General features: G+C 36.1%; 1 protein-coding gene across 4 annotated transcripts in view; it reads right to left on the bottom strand.

The window, feature by feature from the left end:
- LOC144695942 (microtubule-actin cross-linking factor 1-like) overlaps positions 1 to 19,624 on the bottom strand; it is a 554,471-nt gene that overhangs the window by 8,714 nt on the left and 526,133 nt on the right. For 3 of the 4 annotated variants that reach the window (XM_078567039.1, XM_078567037.1, XM_078567040.1), the window contains 5 exons: positions 17,637 to 17,654; positions 13,539 to 13,656; positions 9,727 to 9,795; positions 4,386 to 4,597; positions 2,609 to 2,719 (listed from right to left, as the gene is read on the bottom strand). In XM_078567039.1, coding sequence (XP_078423165.1) covers positions 2,609 to 2,719; positions 4,386 to 4,597; positions 9,727 to 9,795; positions 13,539 to 13,656; positions 17,637 to 17,654 — 528 coding nt within the window. The remainder of the gene's footprint in view (positions 1 to 2,608; positions 2,720 to 4,385; positions 4,598 to 9,726; positions 9,796 to 13,538; positions 13,657 to 17,636; positions 17,655 to 19,624) is intronic. The other variant, XM_078567041.1, reaches the window with a different exon arrangement.

The raw sequence follows: 19,624 nt of genomic DNA, 5'->3' as shown, positions 1-19,624 counted from the left end.
TTTACCCTGAGCTACGAGACCTTACTGGCATGTTCAAAAGCTCTTGTCCAAAATGATAAAAATAAATCATGAAAATTTATACAAAGTTTTAATTTAAAAGCTTACCCACTCACTAAGCAACAAGATCATAAACCAGAGAGAACACTTAAGACACAAAAACACAATTTATACTCAAACTAGAACTTTCAACACCTAACATAATGCAAAGTCAACATTAGTTCCAAAGAGCAAATTTTGTTGTGCTCTTTGTTGGGGTCATTTTACACCGACTGTTCCATCATATTGGGTTGTCTACTGAGATTTAAAAAAAACATTACAACCCATGAAGTGTCAGTTTGACTTCTAGGTTAGAAGGTTAGGGGTTCAAGCCCCCTTCCATGACTCAATCATAGACACAATCTAAGATGACTTCCATACAGTACTGAGGGAATGCTGCATTGTCTTTCAGATGAGGTGCTCATCTGAGGTTCCGTTCACCCAAAATGACCCATGGAACTATTTGAGGAGGAGCAGTGAATTCTCTAATGTTCTTTCAGTATTTATCCCTCAACTGTCACCACCAAAACAGGTTAACTGGCCATTATCTATTATAGGACATAGTAACTCACTCCCTAGCTTTTAAACACTTTGGGATGTTACGAGGGTGTAATAAAACCACTATATAAATATGTAGTCACACAGGTCACAATCATGAATGTAAAGCCGTGTCGAAATTTGGTAATTAAAGAATTATAAGTGCTACACGAGTAACCAGCAGAAACATACACAACACAAAGTTCTAGATTGTGATACAAGTTCTGGCACACAAGTCTATCCTGAAGAGCAATCACATTGAAATTTTACAGATTAATGAGAGCAGAGTTACAAGGAAACAAATTGCAGGCAGAGACATTCCATTAATTGGGCTGTTCAATTGCTAATTTCATCAAAATATAGACATGTTGATATAAACCATGAGAGCATAAAAATCAATGTAATTGTGATGATGAATCCATGGGGAACTTTTGTATATCCTAAGTAGGTGTGGAAAATACCACAATTACTTCTGTACCCCAACCTGAGAAATATAATTCAGTCTGATTGCTCTGCAGTGTGAATTAGTGAACATATTTCAGAAAATATCAAGTCAGGAAAAGACCCTGACATACTGAACTATTCTGGAGATAAAGCCTTTCAATTGTCACATGTATTATCTGTTAATGGATGTGAAGCACAGAGCTTGTGGAACATGACGAACAAACATGGTAAAAGCGGAGTCTGTGACAGAGCAATGGTATAATGTCAGTGAACCTGCTCCCTATTAGAAGTTGGTGGTAGGTTTAAAAAAAATTATCAGACTTCAGAGAATGCATTCACACTTAAATTTCAGTAACTCCACCAAGACAGGCAGTCGTCTCCAACTCTGCTTTGATAGTTCTATTTTCCATACTCTCCAATTATCCTGGATGAGTCCTTTGACTTCTATCTGCTCCCTTGCAATTTCCTCAGCTGTGAGGATTGAGCTGTGCAGGCAGGGAGCTCTTCAAGAGCACTGCCAGTGCTACTCCTTGATCATCCAACAGGAAGTGTGTTTTAGTAGCGTGAGATGGGACACTTCCTTCTTCCCCACAAAGGTCAATGAAAATGAGACTACAAATGATTCACAGCATTAGGACTGTATTAGGGATATTCTTGTTAGCAAACCTCAAATTCACAGCTGTCCAGTCAGGAAGCCAACCATGTAATTTTTAAGGTACCTGCTGCATCTCCAGTACCAAGAATCTGCTGAGCATCTATTTACCAAATGCAAATAATTCTATTTATAATGAAAGATTTTAAATTTAAATGGCAATGTAGTTGGAGTAATTCTGGAATAGAAAATCTACTCGGGTAATCAAGATTAATTATTGCCCACAAATGATAAAGGAATTAAGAATCATATACTGAGATGTTCCAATGTTAGCAGTGTAACTGGTGATGGTCACAAGCATTAACAGCCACTATTTGTTACACATTTTTCATGTTTTATTCTTTAAAGAAAAAAATCTATGGCACAGAGAGGGAGAGGAGTGACTATGATGGGTGGAGTAAGAAGCACAATTTCCTTTCATATACATTTTAAAAAAAAACTACATCTGGAAATAAGAATCGAGGGTTGGTTAACTTTGCTTAAATAATACTATAAAACTGAATGAGATAAAGATTACACCAAAGAATAGCTATTTTCTTAACCAAATTTGGCTTTTAGTTTTATTGAAAAATTACTACTCAAAAAAGTGTGCAACTGTCTTTTTCCCCCAGAGGTATAGAGTTTAATAGATAGTTTATCCACAAACATGTTATTCCTAGCTCTTGTTCAGTAAAAACATTACATGGTATTTTTTCTAATTCTAATACCCAGCACTAGAATTTAGAGAAAACCTATTTGAACAAAATACTATTAATTTTCAAATAATAAGTAATTTAAAAAGTGGATTTTCAAATAATAAGTAATTTAAAAAGTACTTCTTGAAAGTAAACCACCAAACTGAATTTAGGTTTAACTGGGGAACAAGTGCCACTCACTGACCACTGCTCTGTAAAATGTCAATTGTCTCTTGCTATTAGCTCTTTATGTTTTATACTGTACCTCAATGCTTGGGATCTGGAACACATGGGAGTCTAGGCACTTAGTGGGAGTAGAAGCTTTACTGTTTGTCAACCAAGGTTTGTCATAACAACGTGTGAAGGTCTGGGAAGTCTGTGAGGTGGAAAGGAGGGTAGGAAGAAGGAGGAGCAGATTAAAAACAAAATGGACAATGGATGGTGAAAGAAAAAGGGTTTAAAAGGATGGGTAAAAGAGAACAGGAAGGGATAGGGCAAATGTTAACAGAAAATTAACGTCAAACAATGAAATGGTAAAGAATGTAAATAATAAACAAAGGTAAATTGAAAACTATAACAACTGAAACCCAATAAGCTATAATGTAAACAAATTCACAAATTTCAAGGACAATGCACCCTTGTAAAATACTGAACAAGAAACTCTTTTTTTATAATGGTAAAATAAGATCAAACACAAGGTTGTTCATTTATTCAAAAATATTAATTTACCAAAAGCTCCTGTCCCTCCTCTTCCCTTCAAACAAGAATTAAGTAAAAGCACCAGCCATATTTTTGAGTCTCTGCATTAATTGCACAATTTTGTACAAGTCCTAATTGGGTAAATTTAATTGTTTGTTAGATAAGGGAAGTGTAGTGTCTAATTTACCAAAAAAAAATTTCATGAATGTTGTGGTTCAAAAAGAAACAAAAATTGCACTGGATAAAATAGAGGGGAGGAATCCAGAATGTGGATTCAGACAGCTGCAGTTCAGGCTTGGATTTTCCCTGGCTCTGCTGACATCTTGCTGTACCAAACAATCATTCTTGTCCAGTGTAAGGGTGACATCATCATTTAAAAATAAGTGCAACAGAATAAAATGGTATGGGATTGAATACTGATATGATAGACACATAAGCTGCTCTTCTGAATAATGAGTATTAGTACTGAACAACACTTTCAATTGTTTTACAGAAAGACAAAGGAAGGATTTTGTTGTCCTGAGCAGATAGTGCTCTTATTTTCCTTGTTTATTGAAGTGGGCTATTAGCTATGATATCTTAAATTGCATACAACAATAGATGACTCCGTTATGACAACATCGAGATTTGTTTCCTGTTTCAATGTCTTGCTTTGAAGCAATTTAAGATTAATGAGTGAATATTCCAACAATGCGTCTTCTCTGCCGTCTAGTGATCAACCAACTGTTCATAGTTTTAAAAAGTTACATCAAGTTATCATGAACTGATGGTAGAAAAAGAGAAGTGAATATATTAAGATGTCAAGTGCCATTTTCATTATTGACTTTAATGTCTTCTGCATATTTTCCCTTCTCCGTGCAGTTTTAACTTAAAGACAAACTGGTAAGTCTGATGTCCTGCTAGGTTTGATTCAGCATTATAAAGCCTTAGGGGATCCTCTAGTTGTTACATGAATGACAAAAGCATCATGCTATACTAATTATAATATCTATATAAGTACTCCACAAAGCACTGAAAAAAGGTTTCAGTTTTATGGGTTCTGTAAAAAAAAGAAATTTCCTCTGCTTTGTGGATCTCATTAAAAGTTATTACACCATTGCATGAATATCATAGCACAATTTATACCCATCTCTAATTCTCCCACGACATTGTCTGCAGCAGTAGTGACTGTACTAAAATGATATCACATTCTTACTTAAAAATACAGCGAGTATATAAATAATACATTGATATTAAAATTTCATCCAATTGAGATTTTGGACAGCAGTCAGCTTTTGGATCTCTCCAACTAAAATTGAAGTGTTAATGTTAAAACATAATAGAAATACAAAAAAAAAGCTTACCCTGCTTCCACTGGCTGGAGTTGCAGGTGATGATGGCATGGAGGTGCAACTGTGGTTACTGTGGCTGGCACTGGAGCTTGATCGGGTTGGAGATGCAGCCCTGGAAGAAGGCTTTGATTTGCGTCCCTTCATCCTGAAGGCAGCCATACCCTGAGAGGCTCCTTCTGGCAGAATAAACTTCTCCCGCAGTTCCAAATTGGTTCGTCCTCTTGCTGAAGGGAAAAAGAGGATAGAACATTGATACTGAATTTTACGCAGCACTTTCAGGGAAGGGAACCAAACAAGTCCATTCAAAACAGATATCCATGAAATCAACAACTTACATGACATACCATATTAAAAATGGAAGAATTGTTACAAAATTAGTGGATATAAACTGTGATTAAACTGTTGATCATGCAAAGCTTTTTATTAAGTTTGCTTTTCAAAGCAATGGATTTTAACAACATATCTTTATGAATTAAGGCAGATAATGTAATTTATATTCTTAAATTTAAGACAGTCAAATACACAGTCTTGTTACTACTTCTCTGGGTTCCTAGCAAGTCAGTCATAGGCTTATGATTAAAATCAATTGCTAGAGATTTTCCAATTTATTCAGTTATTGGATTAGATAATGGGTGAATGATTTGTAAGAGGAGTCTTAATTTGAAAGGAAATGGACAGGTGGAAGGCCAGCCTGACACTGTCATTCTTGCCATGCTACATGCACTTCTCTCATCTGATCACAAAGCAATATTATGATAATTCAAGAGATGTTCACAGCCTGGATTGAACAACCTTCTCAGCTGGAGGGAAGAATGTGAGATAGGGATAAACCAGTAACGTATACACTTCTTAAGTACACTCTCCAGTGAGACAAATTGGGAGCCTGATTACTGCAATTATATTTAAGGTCTAGAAAAAGATATTAGGCCCTGGGTTACCATTCTGCAGTCTTTTCAAATGGATTAATAGAATTGGTATGGTCCCATCTCATCTCTGAGGAATCAAGCTTTCTTCAAAAGAGTGCGAACAAGAATATCATGAAAATCTCTTTCAAAACTTGTATTAAAGACAGGATTTTTTTTAGATAGATCTAAAGTCCCTTCACATCAACAGTGATGTATGCATCCAATCTACTTTTAGCTCAGTTTTATCAGATGATTGAATTAAGCTAACCACATCAATATTTTAAATTTAAAAACAGCTATGAAAATTACTTTAAAAATGAACAATTTAGGTTATAATGAAAGCTAGAATCTACAACTGCAATAGTGCTCTGCCACTTGATCTGCATACACAAATGAAATCTAAAATCAAACTATGAGTGAAATAATTTTTCTGTATGTCACATGTTACAGAAAAAAATCATTTCAGATTATAACAAAATAGCAAAATTAATGATATTTAACATAAATACATAGGTTATTGAAAAGTCATGATTCATTTTACTGTAGAACTTAAGGTTTGGTCAGGATGGTACTAGGGTATAATTAGTACAGTCAAATAGCATCTAAAAACAGGGACAGAAGTCCAAAAGGCTAGGAGTTGGGAGTTGCCAATAATTTCTTGGGAAAATTTTACATATGATGTTTTATGATAAAAATGTTAAATGTAGCAATGGCATGGATCCAGCTTAAATGGATGCTAATGAGCAGGTTCAATTACAAAACCAATGGCTTTGGATCAGTGGTTCTTGCGTCTACATATTAACGTGCAAATGATAAAGAACTTGAGTAATAGAGAATTTGATTAAACTAAGATGACAAAGAACAAAATACAAAGTGTAACAAACATTTATCACCAAAATTTCAAAAATCTTTTGATAAACTGGATAGAAAAAGTGAATATCAGAATCTGATCAAACAGAAATGGAAGTGGCAGTAATGGACTTTGCAATGTACAGATTAACAACAGAATCCCAGGAGCTGAGTGAGGAAATTTCAATGCATTCCATTTAGAAGACCATGTGTACACACAACACATCAAAGGGAAGGAGTGCGATATACAGAGGAAGACAAGGTATCAATGGATGAATTCGCAATGCAATCCAAATGAATTACTTAAACAATGCTCAATAAATAAATTATTTTGTACTTTAAAAAAATATGCATCTTTGCACAGGCAAGTGATTTTCTGCTCAAAGGATACTAATCCTCCATTGGTAGGGTGCATTACTGAGCCATGGACTTTTCTGTTAACAGTGATAACAGTGCTTAGGGGAAAGAAAAATACCTATGTTAAGCTAATGTAGAGGAGGTAGTTTCACTAGCACCCGAAATGAGATTTTGTGTTACCCTGTGGTCACCTTAGCAGACTGATTGGAAATTGGTGAAACACAAAATGGGTGAGGTCAAGCGTTTGGCAACAGTTGGAGCTGATTTCTTCCTTTACTTCATTCTTCCAAATCTAACAGTCACCAGTACCAATTGGTTTCAAGATCATAGAGGATTTTAGAAAAGGAAACTAAACAGTTTTTAAAGGTGCAAAGTGATGATGTTAAACTACATCTAAGTCAAAATTCATTTTTAGCAAACATAGGTTGTTTCAAAAGAACTCTCCTGACGTTATATACTTTCTTTTTGAGCAGGCACCTGCAACGTTTGATTTGAAACAAAAGAAAATATTTCAGTTCCTGAGGTAGGGGAAAATACAATGCAAGTAACATAATTTGGCAACAGTAATAAAGGATCACAAGAACTGGGATTAAGGCAATGCAACTAGTTGCAGACTTTGTAAAATACTTTCAGTCTTACACATATACCTGGGTACCTCTTGATTGCAAATGGAATGCACTACACTAATCCATTCATGCAAGGGGAGTTATTCAATAAAATTCTGGGTATTGTTTTAATTGGCCTGGATTTGCACTCAGCAGCAAAAAGATGGCGATTACTGCTGACCTTGCAGAAAGCTGCTCACAAGGATCTAGTGACCTCCGTGAAAGAGATTTCATCTTTCCCAATGTTAATTTCATTCTGGCACCAGCTATAGGGAACCTCTGGCATCCAGCAACAGTGATGTCATCAAGCAAGCTGAGCAGCCAATCACACTGAAGAATTCTCACAGGTGGCAACCAGGAAGTGAAAACAGGTTTTGTCCCCTCTTTTAAATTAATCTTGCAGAAAGCAGAGTAAAGATTCGGACATACACATAGGATTAAGCTGGGATCTGAAATGTCAAACTTTAAATAGAATAATTTTTATTTAAATAATTTATAATTTTATTTAAATATTGCTGAAAAGAGAGACATGCTGCTAAAGCTTTTCATCTTGCATTCATCGGGACAACAAAAATTTCAAACAACTACAACAACTTATACTACAGGAGAAAAAAGGTGTTGATTGGTTGGCAAGTTGGCTTTGATTGAGCAATTTAAAAAAAAAAAATTTATGAATGTTTTGTCAAGGAATGGAGAAGTTTGACATTCCACAGATATAAAGTTAGCTTTACAGGGCCAGCGAGGTTGTTCAGCAGTAATTATAACTTGGTATTCCAATAAAATCAGCATAAAAAGTAAAGGTTCATGTTAATTCAATGATTTCTAATTGGATTTCCACCTGAAAGGACTTCAATGGTGCACCCTGTGGAAGAGCAGGAAACCACTGACAGCAGTTTTGGGATTTCCTCATTTAACTGCACATGCAGACGCCAGAAGTCACCATCAGTTACACAGTTGTAACGATGGTGCACACTGGAGTTTCGGCATCATTACAACTGCAAAATCCTGGCTAACATATTTACCCCATATGCTGTAAATTCTTTTAATTTCCTTCTCATCCTTCCATAACATTGTTATTTATCTGAACCGGTCATTAAAAGAGGTGGCCACTCTTACTTGAAAATGCTTTGCTTTACTCCAGCTTTATTCATCCCCTAAAAACTCATTATATCTGTGTTAGGCTGTTATTAAATGCCATTAAAGGGAAACAGTCTCATCATAAATATTAAAGAGCTCAATCTTTGGTCACTCATCTGGACCATGAAATATTCACAGAAGGTTTGAAGAATAACCTAATATAGAAGTTATATAGCTGCATGAAAAAAAAGCTAGTTAAGGTTATCCTGTATCCGCTTCATTTAAAGTAGATAAGTGTATCATTACAGTTTTGGACTATTTCAGTGAAAGGGAAAAAACGTAGAGCAGTTAGTGAGCAGTTTACATGCAATTTGGGATTAGTGCAATTGACACAGCACACAGTACAGCCTGGCTCCATGAATCAACTTGAACCAATTAACAACCAATCCATACTTTATTTCGTATCTTGCATCTTTCGGCTAAAGATACCTCAGTCTTATGATTGGGACTGGGAGCAAAAAGTATATCACTCACTGTAAAATAGTATCACTCACTGTCCAAGTTATTTCCCCATCAGAAACAGGACACCGAGTTTACTTTGGTTAGGTGTGGATAGGGAGAAGGTTGTTATTTGGAAAGAATTATAGAGACAGACTGAAACAGGAATGTTGAGGCAACACATTTTTTTTTTGGCTCTAACAATTATTTATAGGTGAAAGAAATTGCACTAGATCATGTTATTTGGCAATATACTAAATAGGCAGAATGCTTTTAATAGTAATTTCTCTTTTTGTGGTAATTTGAAAAAAATAAAAATAAAAATTGTTTCAGGGTGCTCTTTTCTTGTGACCAAGCTTGTGACATATATTAGAGTCAATCTATTAAAAAAATAAGCACATCTGAATCTGGAAATACAATACAGGACAAGAATGTCAGGGCAATGTAAGCCATCCAATTATGTTCAGTACTGGCTCTGTTTGATTCAGGTGGTTAGAGTGTTAAGTGCTCTTCATTACTATATCTGAACTTGGCCAAGATTTAGAAGTTTCTATGTAAATAAATATTGAGAGTACAAAGGAAGTCTATCTCTTTGATAGGTCAGCTTTCTGACCAAACCACTTCTTGCTCTAGGTTTTGTAATTATCTCTTAGACCCATGGTCTTCTCTGGTAAGATATTCCACAATGCCATTATCTTTTGGGTAAAAGCTCCGCTGGACTTTTATTCCTGTTTCTTCTTAAGTTTTGTCATCTAGCATTTCAAGCCTTCATTATAGTGAAAATTTTAATTGGATCAACTTAAGTTTTTTGATTTCTGCCTTGTCTTAAATCAAAAACACAAATAAAAATTGGGTATTTACTTGGTCAGAGTTCAGATTTGAGACTATGTAAAATAGCATTTGAAGTGAAAGGCAGCCAATAAAGTAGTGAATTTTGAGAGCCTGGCTGTAGTACTGTGTGCAAAGGGTCAGTCTATCAATGCGGCTGAAGGAACAAAGCCAAAGCCATTCAAAAGGAAGAGGAGGAAAATAGAAAGAGCTGGACAGAGAAGAATTGCCAACCTATTGGAGACTGACTGGAAATCGAAGAATTCGATTCCGAGCGTAACAATTTATTCCCTTGATGATGAACTAGAAAGAAATGACAGAAAAATCTGAAACTCAACCAGACAGACAGACTGGAAAAGAATAGCAGAATCATTTACTTAGTGGACTTGCACATGTCAACACCTTAACCATTTTCCCTTCAATAAGTTCTCTTCCTTTCTGGCCCATGCTGACCAAAATAGATTTGGATTTTAAAGTAGCAATTAAAAAGACATAAAAGAACCTATGTAATGTAGTGCTCTGGAGCTCCTAGGTGCTCTGCCATGGATCAATAGGACAGCCTGTCAGTTTCAACCTCTGTTCTCAATCATGCTTCTCTTGAGGGGCATTTCCTTCATGGGAGGGAATCTAAACAGAGGGATCAGTGACCTTGACGTTGCTTTCTACTGTTGGTTATGGGGAGGCATTTGTGGAAACTTGGAAGGAAGTCTCCAAATGTTCAATCAGAAAGGGTTAAATTAATGAGGTTACAAAGAGAAAGTAAAAATAAATTAGGAACACAAAGCAAAATAATCACAGCAAGATAAGCTGGGATGGTTGACAGGTGGACAATAAGATATTATTGCAGCCTAAATTGGCATCAATCCCTGTGGAAATTATAAGAATTTTCAATAGTTTTAGGAATCAAAAGGTTAAGGGTTGAACATGGAAGTATATATGGGGTATAAAAGACAGTTGCAGCATGCTGCATAAAACCAATGTTTTAACCATTGTGTTAGTTTATCAGAAAATCATAATATAACTATTTGAATTTGATTTTTACTTTGCAGGTTACATGCTTTCTAATGACCATCCTAATTGAAGATGCATTTCTGCATGTAGCTCACTGTTGCCATTCATTTCACAATCTAGATGTCATAAGTTTGAGTTCCAGGTTGTCTTGAACTCAAGCTCATCAAGTTCATCAAACCAGATCAAATTTGTGGGCTTGATAACGACAATGACATGCCAATTGTTCCTTTCACTTCACTAAAAAGACCCTTTCCATGTGCCCATCAATTGGAAAGCAAATGTAGCAGTTTGAGTTGGCTGCTCAATTTTTATTTAAATCTTAATTTGGTTAAACCAAAACTGTGCAAAATTTTTTTTGAAGATATTCATTTCCAAACAACTAGGTTTTTTGATGAAATGAGAAACCGGCTGGCTTCAATGAACACAGCCTCATGTGTTTGAACATCTGAAATTCCTCTATCAGCAATTGCAGAGAAATCTGCAACTGTCCCGATCTTTCAATTGAAGAAGGTAGATTGGCGGAGTGTGGTCATATGGGGTTAAGGGAATGATTCAAATAAAAGATTTTTTTGTAACTGATAATCAATAGAGGATGATGGGTGCAAAGGGGCAATTCCCTGATAAAAAGTTTATAAACAGGGTCTTTGAAAAGTTTGTTTTAATTAAAGATAGGACTTCTAATGATTTCTATCATACCTTTGGTGTCTTGCAAGCATGTGCAGGAACACAGATTTGCAGTATGTGCAAGAGCATCAAGTAGAAAATCATCTTCAATCAGACAGATAAAACAGATAAGAGCCTTAGCAGAGGAAATAAAAGGAACTTAAACAGTGTTAGAGAGTCAGACAACAGAAGTTCAGAACTTACAGTTTCTTATTTTAATATTTTAGCTAGTTTGAATATTGAAGTAATGATGTGTTTCTGAATTTATTCTTTTATCTCCAAGTTATCTGGATGTACACCCCAAATAACCATAGATTTACAGTGCAGGAGGCCAATTGGCTCATCATGCGTGTACCAATTTTTTGCTACAGCAATCGAAAGTAAATCCCACTGCCCTGCTCTCCACCCCTTCCGTTACACTACTCTGTATCTTCCTCTGTTTAAAATATTTAGCTCATCCTCCCTTAAGATGGGATGTTTTTGGTCAAAACACTTTGTACTCCAACAACTTGCTGTTTAAAGGATTTTTTCCTAATCTTTCTCTTCACTCTCAGTGACAATTGATGACTCCCTTGCAATTGATTCTACAACCAGAGAACAATCTATTCACTCCATTAAAAACCCTAATTTTAAAAATCCCCTATTAAATCTCCTTATAGCTCTTGTTGATCTAGTGAAAATAGTCATAGTATCTCATTTCTCTTATAGCTATAATTATAGCTTATTGTTCCAGAGATAAAAATACCTGGAAAAACTCAACAAGTCTGGCAGCATCTGCAGAGAGGAACACAGTTAACGTTTCGAGTCCGAATGACCCTTCAACAGAACTAAATAAAAATAGAAGAGAGGTGAAATATAAGCTGGTTTAAGGCGGGGGGGGGGGGGGGGGTGGGCACACACAAGTAGAGCCAGTGATAGGTGGAGATAACCAAAAGATGTCACAGACAAAAGGACAAAGAGGTGTTGAAGGTGGTGATATTATCTAAGGAATGTGCTAATTAAGGGTAGAAAGCAGGACAAGCAAGGTACAGATAGCCCTAGTGGGGGTGGGGTGGGGTGAAGGAATCGAAAAAGGCTAAAAGGTAGAGATAAAACAATGGATGGAAATACATTTAAAAATAATGGAAATAGGTGGGAAAAGAAAAATCTATATAAATTATTGGAAAAAAAGGGGGGATTGGAAAGGGGGTGGGGATGGAGGAGAGAGTTCATGATCTCTCTGGAAGGCTGTAAAGTGCCTTTGCTTTTATCTTTTTGTTCCAGAGATAATCCTGGCAAAACAATTTTGTACATACTTTCTATCTCTGATGACATTTTTGTTGTTGGGCACCTAAAAATGCAGGGTACAATAACTGGGGCTTAACAAATATTTTGAATAAATTGATCATTAGTGCTTTACTTTTATTCTTGACCTTTGATAAAACGCAAGGTGTCAGCCTTTTTTATGGATTCATCCACTTGCATTTTCACTTTCAGGGTACTTTGTATTCGAGTGCCTACACTTCTCTGTTCATCCATCCTCATCCTTGCCTTTCCATTGAGTGCACACTCATATCTCTCAGTTTTCCTCACATCTATCCTCATTCCAGTAACCTGTACTGAAGAGGAGTCATATTGGACTCAGAATGTTAACTGTTTTTCTCCACAGATGCAGCCAGTCCTGCTGAATTTTTCCAGCACTTTTGATTCCACTAACCTGTCTATGCCTTCCTGAAATCTTTTACAGTCCTCATCACAATTTGCCAAACCCATTTGTGTGTTGTATTTCACATCCATTTATGCATTAATTGTACCACCTCTACTTTAATTTCACCATGTGGAAGTCACTATTGTAAGTTTTGCAAAATTAAATTGTTGATGATTATAGGGAAATTTCAAAGCTAGTATAAATATGTTTTTGTGGCTTTTATTATATCCTGGTACTTGGGTGAAACGTCATCATATTATTATACAATTCTCAATACTGCTTACTAAATGACACCAGCAAGAAACTATTTGTAAAACTGATTTCACAAAACAGAGGTTATATTTTCCTAAGGTATCCATCAATAAGAGTGAATGCCTTTCCTATCCAAAATAGGCAAGGATATAATAAAATGAATTTCGGGATTGCAATCAAACAATTACAGCTTGTTTTCAAAGGGGCAACTGTGTAAAAGCATTTCAAATCTGAGCTCAAAGCATTAAAGTGCATTCCTAGTACCTTCTTCATTTCATAATAAATGTTTACCACCTTACCTATAAACTGTATTGCACATTGGTGTACCATACATTAAATAAATAACACGCCCCACAAAGGCAGAATGGTTCAAGAACTATTGGCAATGGTAGAGAAGATAAAGGTATGAACATCCACTATCATTCGATCTTACCTCTGCAGGGGTCATTTTTCACTAAGAATTCATCCAATGCCATCCAGCCTCCTCCAACGCGGACCATTACGGTACTTCGCAGAATACGCACCAGGCGTAACTGCTGAGAATCCCCAAACTATAGGATGAAAAAAATGCAACTTAATTTTGAACACCAGTAATTGCCACTTCTCAAATAAAAGTAACATACTGTGGATTCTTGAAAGCTGAAATAAGAACAGGAACTGCTGGAAATACTCAGCAAGTCTGGCAGCATCTGTGGAGAGAAACAGAGTTAACATTTTGAGTTGATTATGACTCTTTTTCAGAACCGCTGTAACTCCAGTTCTGAAGGAGAGTTATATTTGACTCAAAGTGTTAACTCTGTTTCTCTCTCCAGAGATGCCATGAAACCTGAGTTTCTCCAGCACTTTGGTTTTTACTGCCACTTCTCAGCTTCCCATTGGCCAACTGAAGTAATTTCCACCCGTTGTATATTCTTTCCCCTCTCCTTTTGCTAATCAAGGGGATGCGCTATTTTCAACCTTCTGTCAATGCTACCCCATCTGACTACTTAGTAGGTTGGCAGTGGGTTAAAGCAATTTACTTATTTCTTGTGCTCACAGATTTCTATTCAATAACTGCCCCAATGCCAGACCTTAATTCAGAAAGCTAAAGCAGTTTTAAAAATAAGTTGGACAGTGCAATGACAAAATCATTGAAGCCTCAATATAACCTATGGCGTGGTGATCCATGTCTGTAATCCTCCAAACTAGGGTTCCTAATCTCAACCTTGGAGTGCAAGGAATAGCCAAACACACGCCAGGCCTTCCACAGGGATTGCAGAATGAGGAAAATTATCAGTCACCATCGTAATATTTGAAGGTGTAACTACAAAAATAAGATTAGAATCTTGAGATGGAATCTCACCTCCACACATTATTAAAGGGGGGAAAACTCTTCCTCAGATTGGTCATTGGGAAACTTTTGACTTGTGGCATCTGAAAATCAGCGATGAACTAAACATCCCATTATACCAAATTTAGGGTTAACCCAAACGTATGTTAATGATTTAAACCAGCAGTTGTACTTTGTGGTGAATTTTTAAAAATTTTTTTTCATATTTTGACCGCATACATTTTTATGTTTTCATCCTTCATAATATTGAACAACTGAAAAAATACCCTACAAAATTTGCAGGTTGGTTTAGAGGCTTCTAAGTTATAGAACTCAAAATGTTAAATTTTCTCTACTTTGATAAGTATATCCTTCTTAAAGGGTTAATTTCGGCATTAATTGCAATTGAGTTATACAAAGATACAATTTCACCTGTTTCATTCAGTTATATTGTACAATGCTGGTTTAATCCATTTAATCAATTTACCAGCCATTCATTTCATGCGAGTGCCATTATGACAGATTTTATAAGGTGTCACCGTGCGTTTCATGCATGTTTATCATCTTATGGATTTGATAAATTAAAAAGGCAGCAAGTTTTACTTGCTGCCTTCAATGCAGCCCAAAATAAGCTTTGCAACACGACATATCTGTGGTACTGAAAGGGCTAGATAATCAACTTTTATTATATGGGCACGAATGACTCTCAGTACCTACCAGAATAAAATATGACTTCATATATGTAGTAGCAAGGGGTGTTCAATGGTAATGTGATGCATCGTGAACCTTTCAATAACAAATCTATACTATTCCTGCAAGTTACTTACAAATACAGTCCTCTGTCATGTACGTTGGTTTTCGTGTCGCTGTGGTCTGCAGTAATAAACTTACAACCCTGCATTTTTACCGCCATTTGTGATGACACTACGTCTCCTTCATCCACTGCATTATAATACCTTGCACAGGATTTTGGCTCATACAAATAACAGTTTTGGTTATGTGGCAAAGTTTTTTAGAGGTTTAATTTCAAGGGTGCTGAATCTAAGCTGGATATAATCTTCTTGTCCCAGAACACATTGCATGAAGCAAGGCCATTGACAACTGGCAAAGGATTTTGTCTGTGCATATACTACTCAAATTTAATCTTCAAAGGGCAGCTCCAAATGCTTTCAAAAATTACATGATAATTGCATGATTTTTAAATATTTATTTTACAAATAGCCCATATAATAAAATCAATAGCTCATGGAGAATAAACGATTACTGACATTCTTTCATTTGTCACAAAAATAACTGAAGTAACCAACTTACTCTTATTAGGCTAATGAATTGGTAGCCTTTCGCAGGCATGAAAGAATTTCAATAATCACTCATTTTCAATATGTTATTCCATAAATATTCATCAAACCATAAGGAATTGGAGAAGACCCATGGATCTCTATGATTGACTGCTGTATAATGAAAACCATTCGCCCCAAAACAGAACTCTCAGCACAGTAACATGATGAGTAGAGGTGCAACAGTTATTTAAAATAATCATGGGCTACTTCCTACTTGCAGACTTCAAATACGTCCTTAGAGAAGGCAAACTTATTATTATTGCCTGGTGTTCCTTAGGAACAGTGTACATAAATTAATGATCAGAAAATTAAATTCAGAAACAAATAGGGTAAATGCCACAGAATGTAAATGAACAGATCCAAATCTAAACCATGCAAGAGTTATCACAGAAATGACTAAGTGTGATATTTTGGGGGTCGGTGGGGGATGGGGACAGAATTCATTACCCGTTGAGCTTAGGGTAATAATATGTGCATGCAGGTATAACTGTCACACCCCTATAACTTATAAAAGGGCATGCAAGTTGGTGTTATGCTATCAAGTTGATTAGTGTGTTGGCAGGAAATCTGTCTCAGGGTAAAGTGTGCCACTAGACTTAAACAGCATTAGCCTGCTAATTTACTATTCCTACAATCCTATTGTCTACAATAAATGTAGACAATTGGAGACTTCTCAACATTTAATGCAGTATATTTTAATTTTAGCCAAATCAATACCAGCCATGGGATTTCTTGCATTATTAATCATACTGAATAAATCTGGTAGCAAGAAATTCCCTTAATAAATATCACACAGTGTTTATGAATACAGTCATTGCCTCTAATAGTATAAATACAGTGATATCACACAAAGGTTCCTGTAGTGCACCCCAAGGACTGAGTTCAGACAGATACAAATATTCACTGTTGCAATGTTATAAAATTTTGGAATTCAACATTTTGAAACCCCTCCATAAATGACATGCATTTCAAATTCAAAATGCTGAATACTCAGTACTTTAGTCCTATAGTAAAATTTTATATGATCTGAAATGCCCATGTAGTTGTGTTGTACATGCCAAAAGATGCAGCCCCTCAAAACTAAACCAAACACTGTGTGATATAGTTCATTTTATATACATGAAGATTCAGTTTATAGAATCAGAAAGATTTTATAAAATCAATCCAGTAATCTTAAATTACACCCGACCTTCTAATTGACCTGCCCTCAAAACTTCATGCATACAGAGCAGACTGCATTTAATTTATTAGTCAGTCAACAAGTTCCTGGGAATACCTCCACAAATAGATCAACCACGACGTGGTAATGTACCAGATCTCTTGTAGGTTAAAACTAAGAGAGCATGTGAAAATTCTCTCAACTGTCTGAAATGTCGAGCTGTTATTAGCCCAGCTTCACCAATTTCCTTGCTCCGTAAGTATTGATGCTACTGTTTAATGCAAATGTTTAACATGAAAAATACAATGTTTGTTTCTTCACCCCGTTAACAATTCTTAAAATATTGTCAAAGGTTTCTACATAGAGGAATCAGAAACACCAAACAGGTTGCTTCAGTATTTTGTTTAAATGGTGAATACAAAAGGTATACTGAAGTATTGGTCAGCATGCAAATTTTTGGCACAAAGAAAATCTTTGCACTAATAGTTCTGTTACTGACATTATCTGCATGTTTAATATTTTTACTTCTTAGATATATTTCATAAGTAATCACTAGGATTTTGTTTTCTTTTTACACATTCTGCCTATGTATGTTTGGAACAGTTGACAGAATTTTTCTAGGTGCTCTGTGGAAGACAGAAAGAACCATTTACATGCAGATCAAAGTGGACATTCACAGCACACATATGTCATATATTTCTTAGCACACTGAGTGCACTGTACCTGATTTCCAAGGAAGAACTACATCCAGCAAGAGAATATGAAGAAAGAGAGAGAAGACATTTAGAAATGTGGTAAGCACATTCAAAAGTAAAATTCCATTGCAATGGGATACACACCAGTATACAACAGAATACAGTACCCAATTTATTAGACTTATAGCGACACAAATGACTAAATCCATACCCACTTCTCAGCTTCAACTTTGTACACTAATTTTTACCAAATCAAGTTGCTGCCTCTAGAATAGCTTGGCTGCATATATTACAATTGAAGTCTTTAATCTGTTTTGAATGAGTGGTTCTCGCTTTGAAACTGCTTTGAAAGAAGTTTTCCATATTCATTAAACTGTGCCATTCTTGAGTGAACAAGCTGAAAACCAGTTACTTCTCATGTGGTTGACAATGATTTTATTTTTTTCTTCTTCTCATGGTCCTTCAGCATACTGTACAATCAATATAAAAACAACAAAATATTTTTGGCCAGTGGAATGTATTTACATTGCAGCTGCTGGTCTCAGTCCAGTCAGGGAGAACCCTAGTCATGTTGCTCAAGTCCTCCATGGCTGCAACTTGAACATGAACAAACATGCACAGGATTCTCTCTCAAAAATCAGAAATGCAAATGTTTAAGGGTGCAGAAATGGGAAATTTGCTGCTCTCTAAATTAAGAGCAGGTAGTTTGCGAAGTGTTCAGAGGGATATAACGCATCACTAAAACTTTGCAAATCTAGTTTGACACTGCCTCCCCTCCAGGGAGTTTTTCTTGACTTCACTTTGGAATTAGGTAGTTCTCTGACTCTGGGTTCACACCCCTGGTTTAGCTCTGTAATTTCAAGTCTGCAATGTAAATGGGCCCTTAAACCACCAACTAATAAATCTTGTACGTGTTGCTAAACTCTTCCGTGTTGATAAAATCTTAGCTATTGATTAGTACAGAATGTTCAATATCTTTGAGAATTATTAACTTCAAAGCATGCTGGCTGGCTAAGCTTACCATTGTGTAAAGATGGTGCTGTTAGAAGATACCAAAGTTGACCACACACACTAAGACCTCTTCACCACGGAAAAGCTGCTTCAGTAACATCTACAGCACCGTAAGTGATCCAGTATACATCTCTCCTTGTTGGCTGCAACTTCTGTCATAGTTTGTACACTAACAAGTATCCCTACTGTATCTACTATAGGAGATAATTTAACAGTAAAGCTAAAAAGATTACAATAAAAGTTCAAAACTTTCAGCAAATATGTTATGTCTAATTAAGGTTAAAGAAACTTTGAACCAGCTCAGCCATCAAACTGATACAAGTGCCAGGTGTGATATCCAGTTTGTGCTAATTACTGCTGGTATGGGGGGCATTGGCCTTAGCACCTGTGGCTTATGAAGGGAAGAGTGTCAATCTTTCCTGCTTCTTACTGCTATCCAGTGACCCACTTCTGGAAGACACGCATATGGTCTACAAGTGCAGCTCAGCTATGCTGCCATCCTTTAAAGGATTGGTCTACCATCACTCACTGTTGAAACTCACATATGAAAAATAGCTGCTACAGTAAGTGTTGGGGGAAAAAGTACCCGTGGAAACATATCCAAGGAGTCAACACTTCATATGGGGAGGAAGGAGAGTGGGGAAAATTGAGAAAAATATACAAGTCATTTACAGACAGTGATATTGCAGTTTATGTTGTTATGTGGGTTAGTGGGTTTATTTTTCACTGTTTATTGACCACTCAGATTTAGATTCAGCACAATGTTATAGAAGTTATAAGCTTGGTATAAACAGTATAGTTTTCTACTAATAAACATTAGTAAATCAATAAAGTAATACAAATGGAGTATCAAAACCAGCAGCTTCAAGTTTGTGCCAGTTTTTGGAGCCATGGTGATGGTTGGCTTCAGCCTCATGCATATTGCAACATGCCTGCTCCTATCTGCTTAGCCCTCCCTCATGAGTCTTGTTTGGTCCTAGAGTCTGGCTATTTCCCTCTGCCATG

The sequence above is a fragment of the Cetorhinus maximus genome, chromosome 21 (assembly GCF_964194155.1).
Source record: "Cetorhinus maximus chromosome 21, sCetMax3.hap1.1, whole genome shotgun sequence".
Taxonomy (NCBI): Eukaryota; Metazoa; Chordata; class Chondrichthyes; order Lamniformes; family Cetorhinidae; genus Cetorhinus; species Cetorhinus maximus.
The sequence above is the reverse complement of the archived record's forward strand: the minus strand, read 5'-3'. Positions and strand labels throughout refer to the sequence as shown.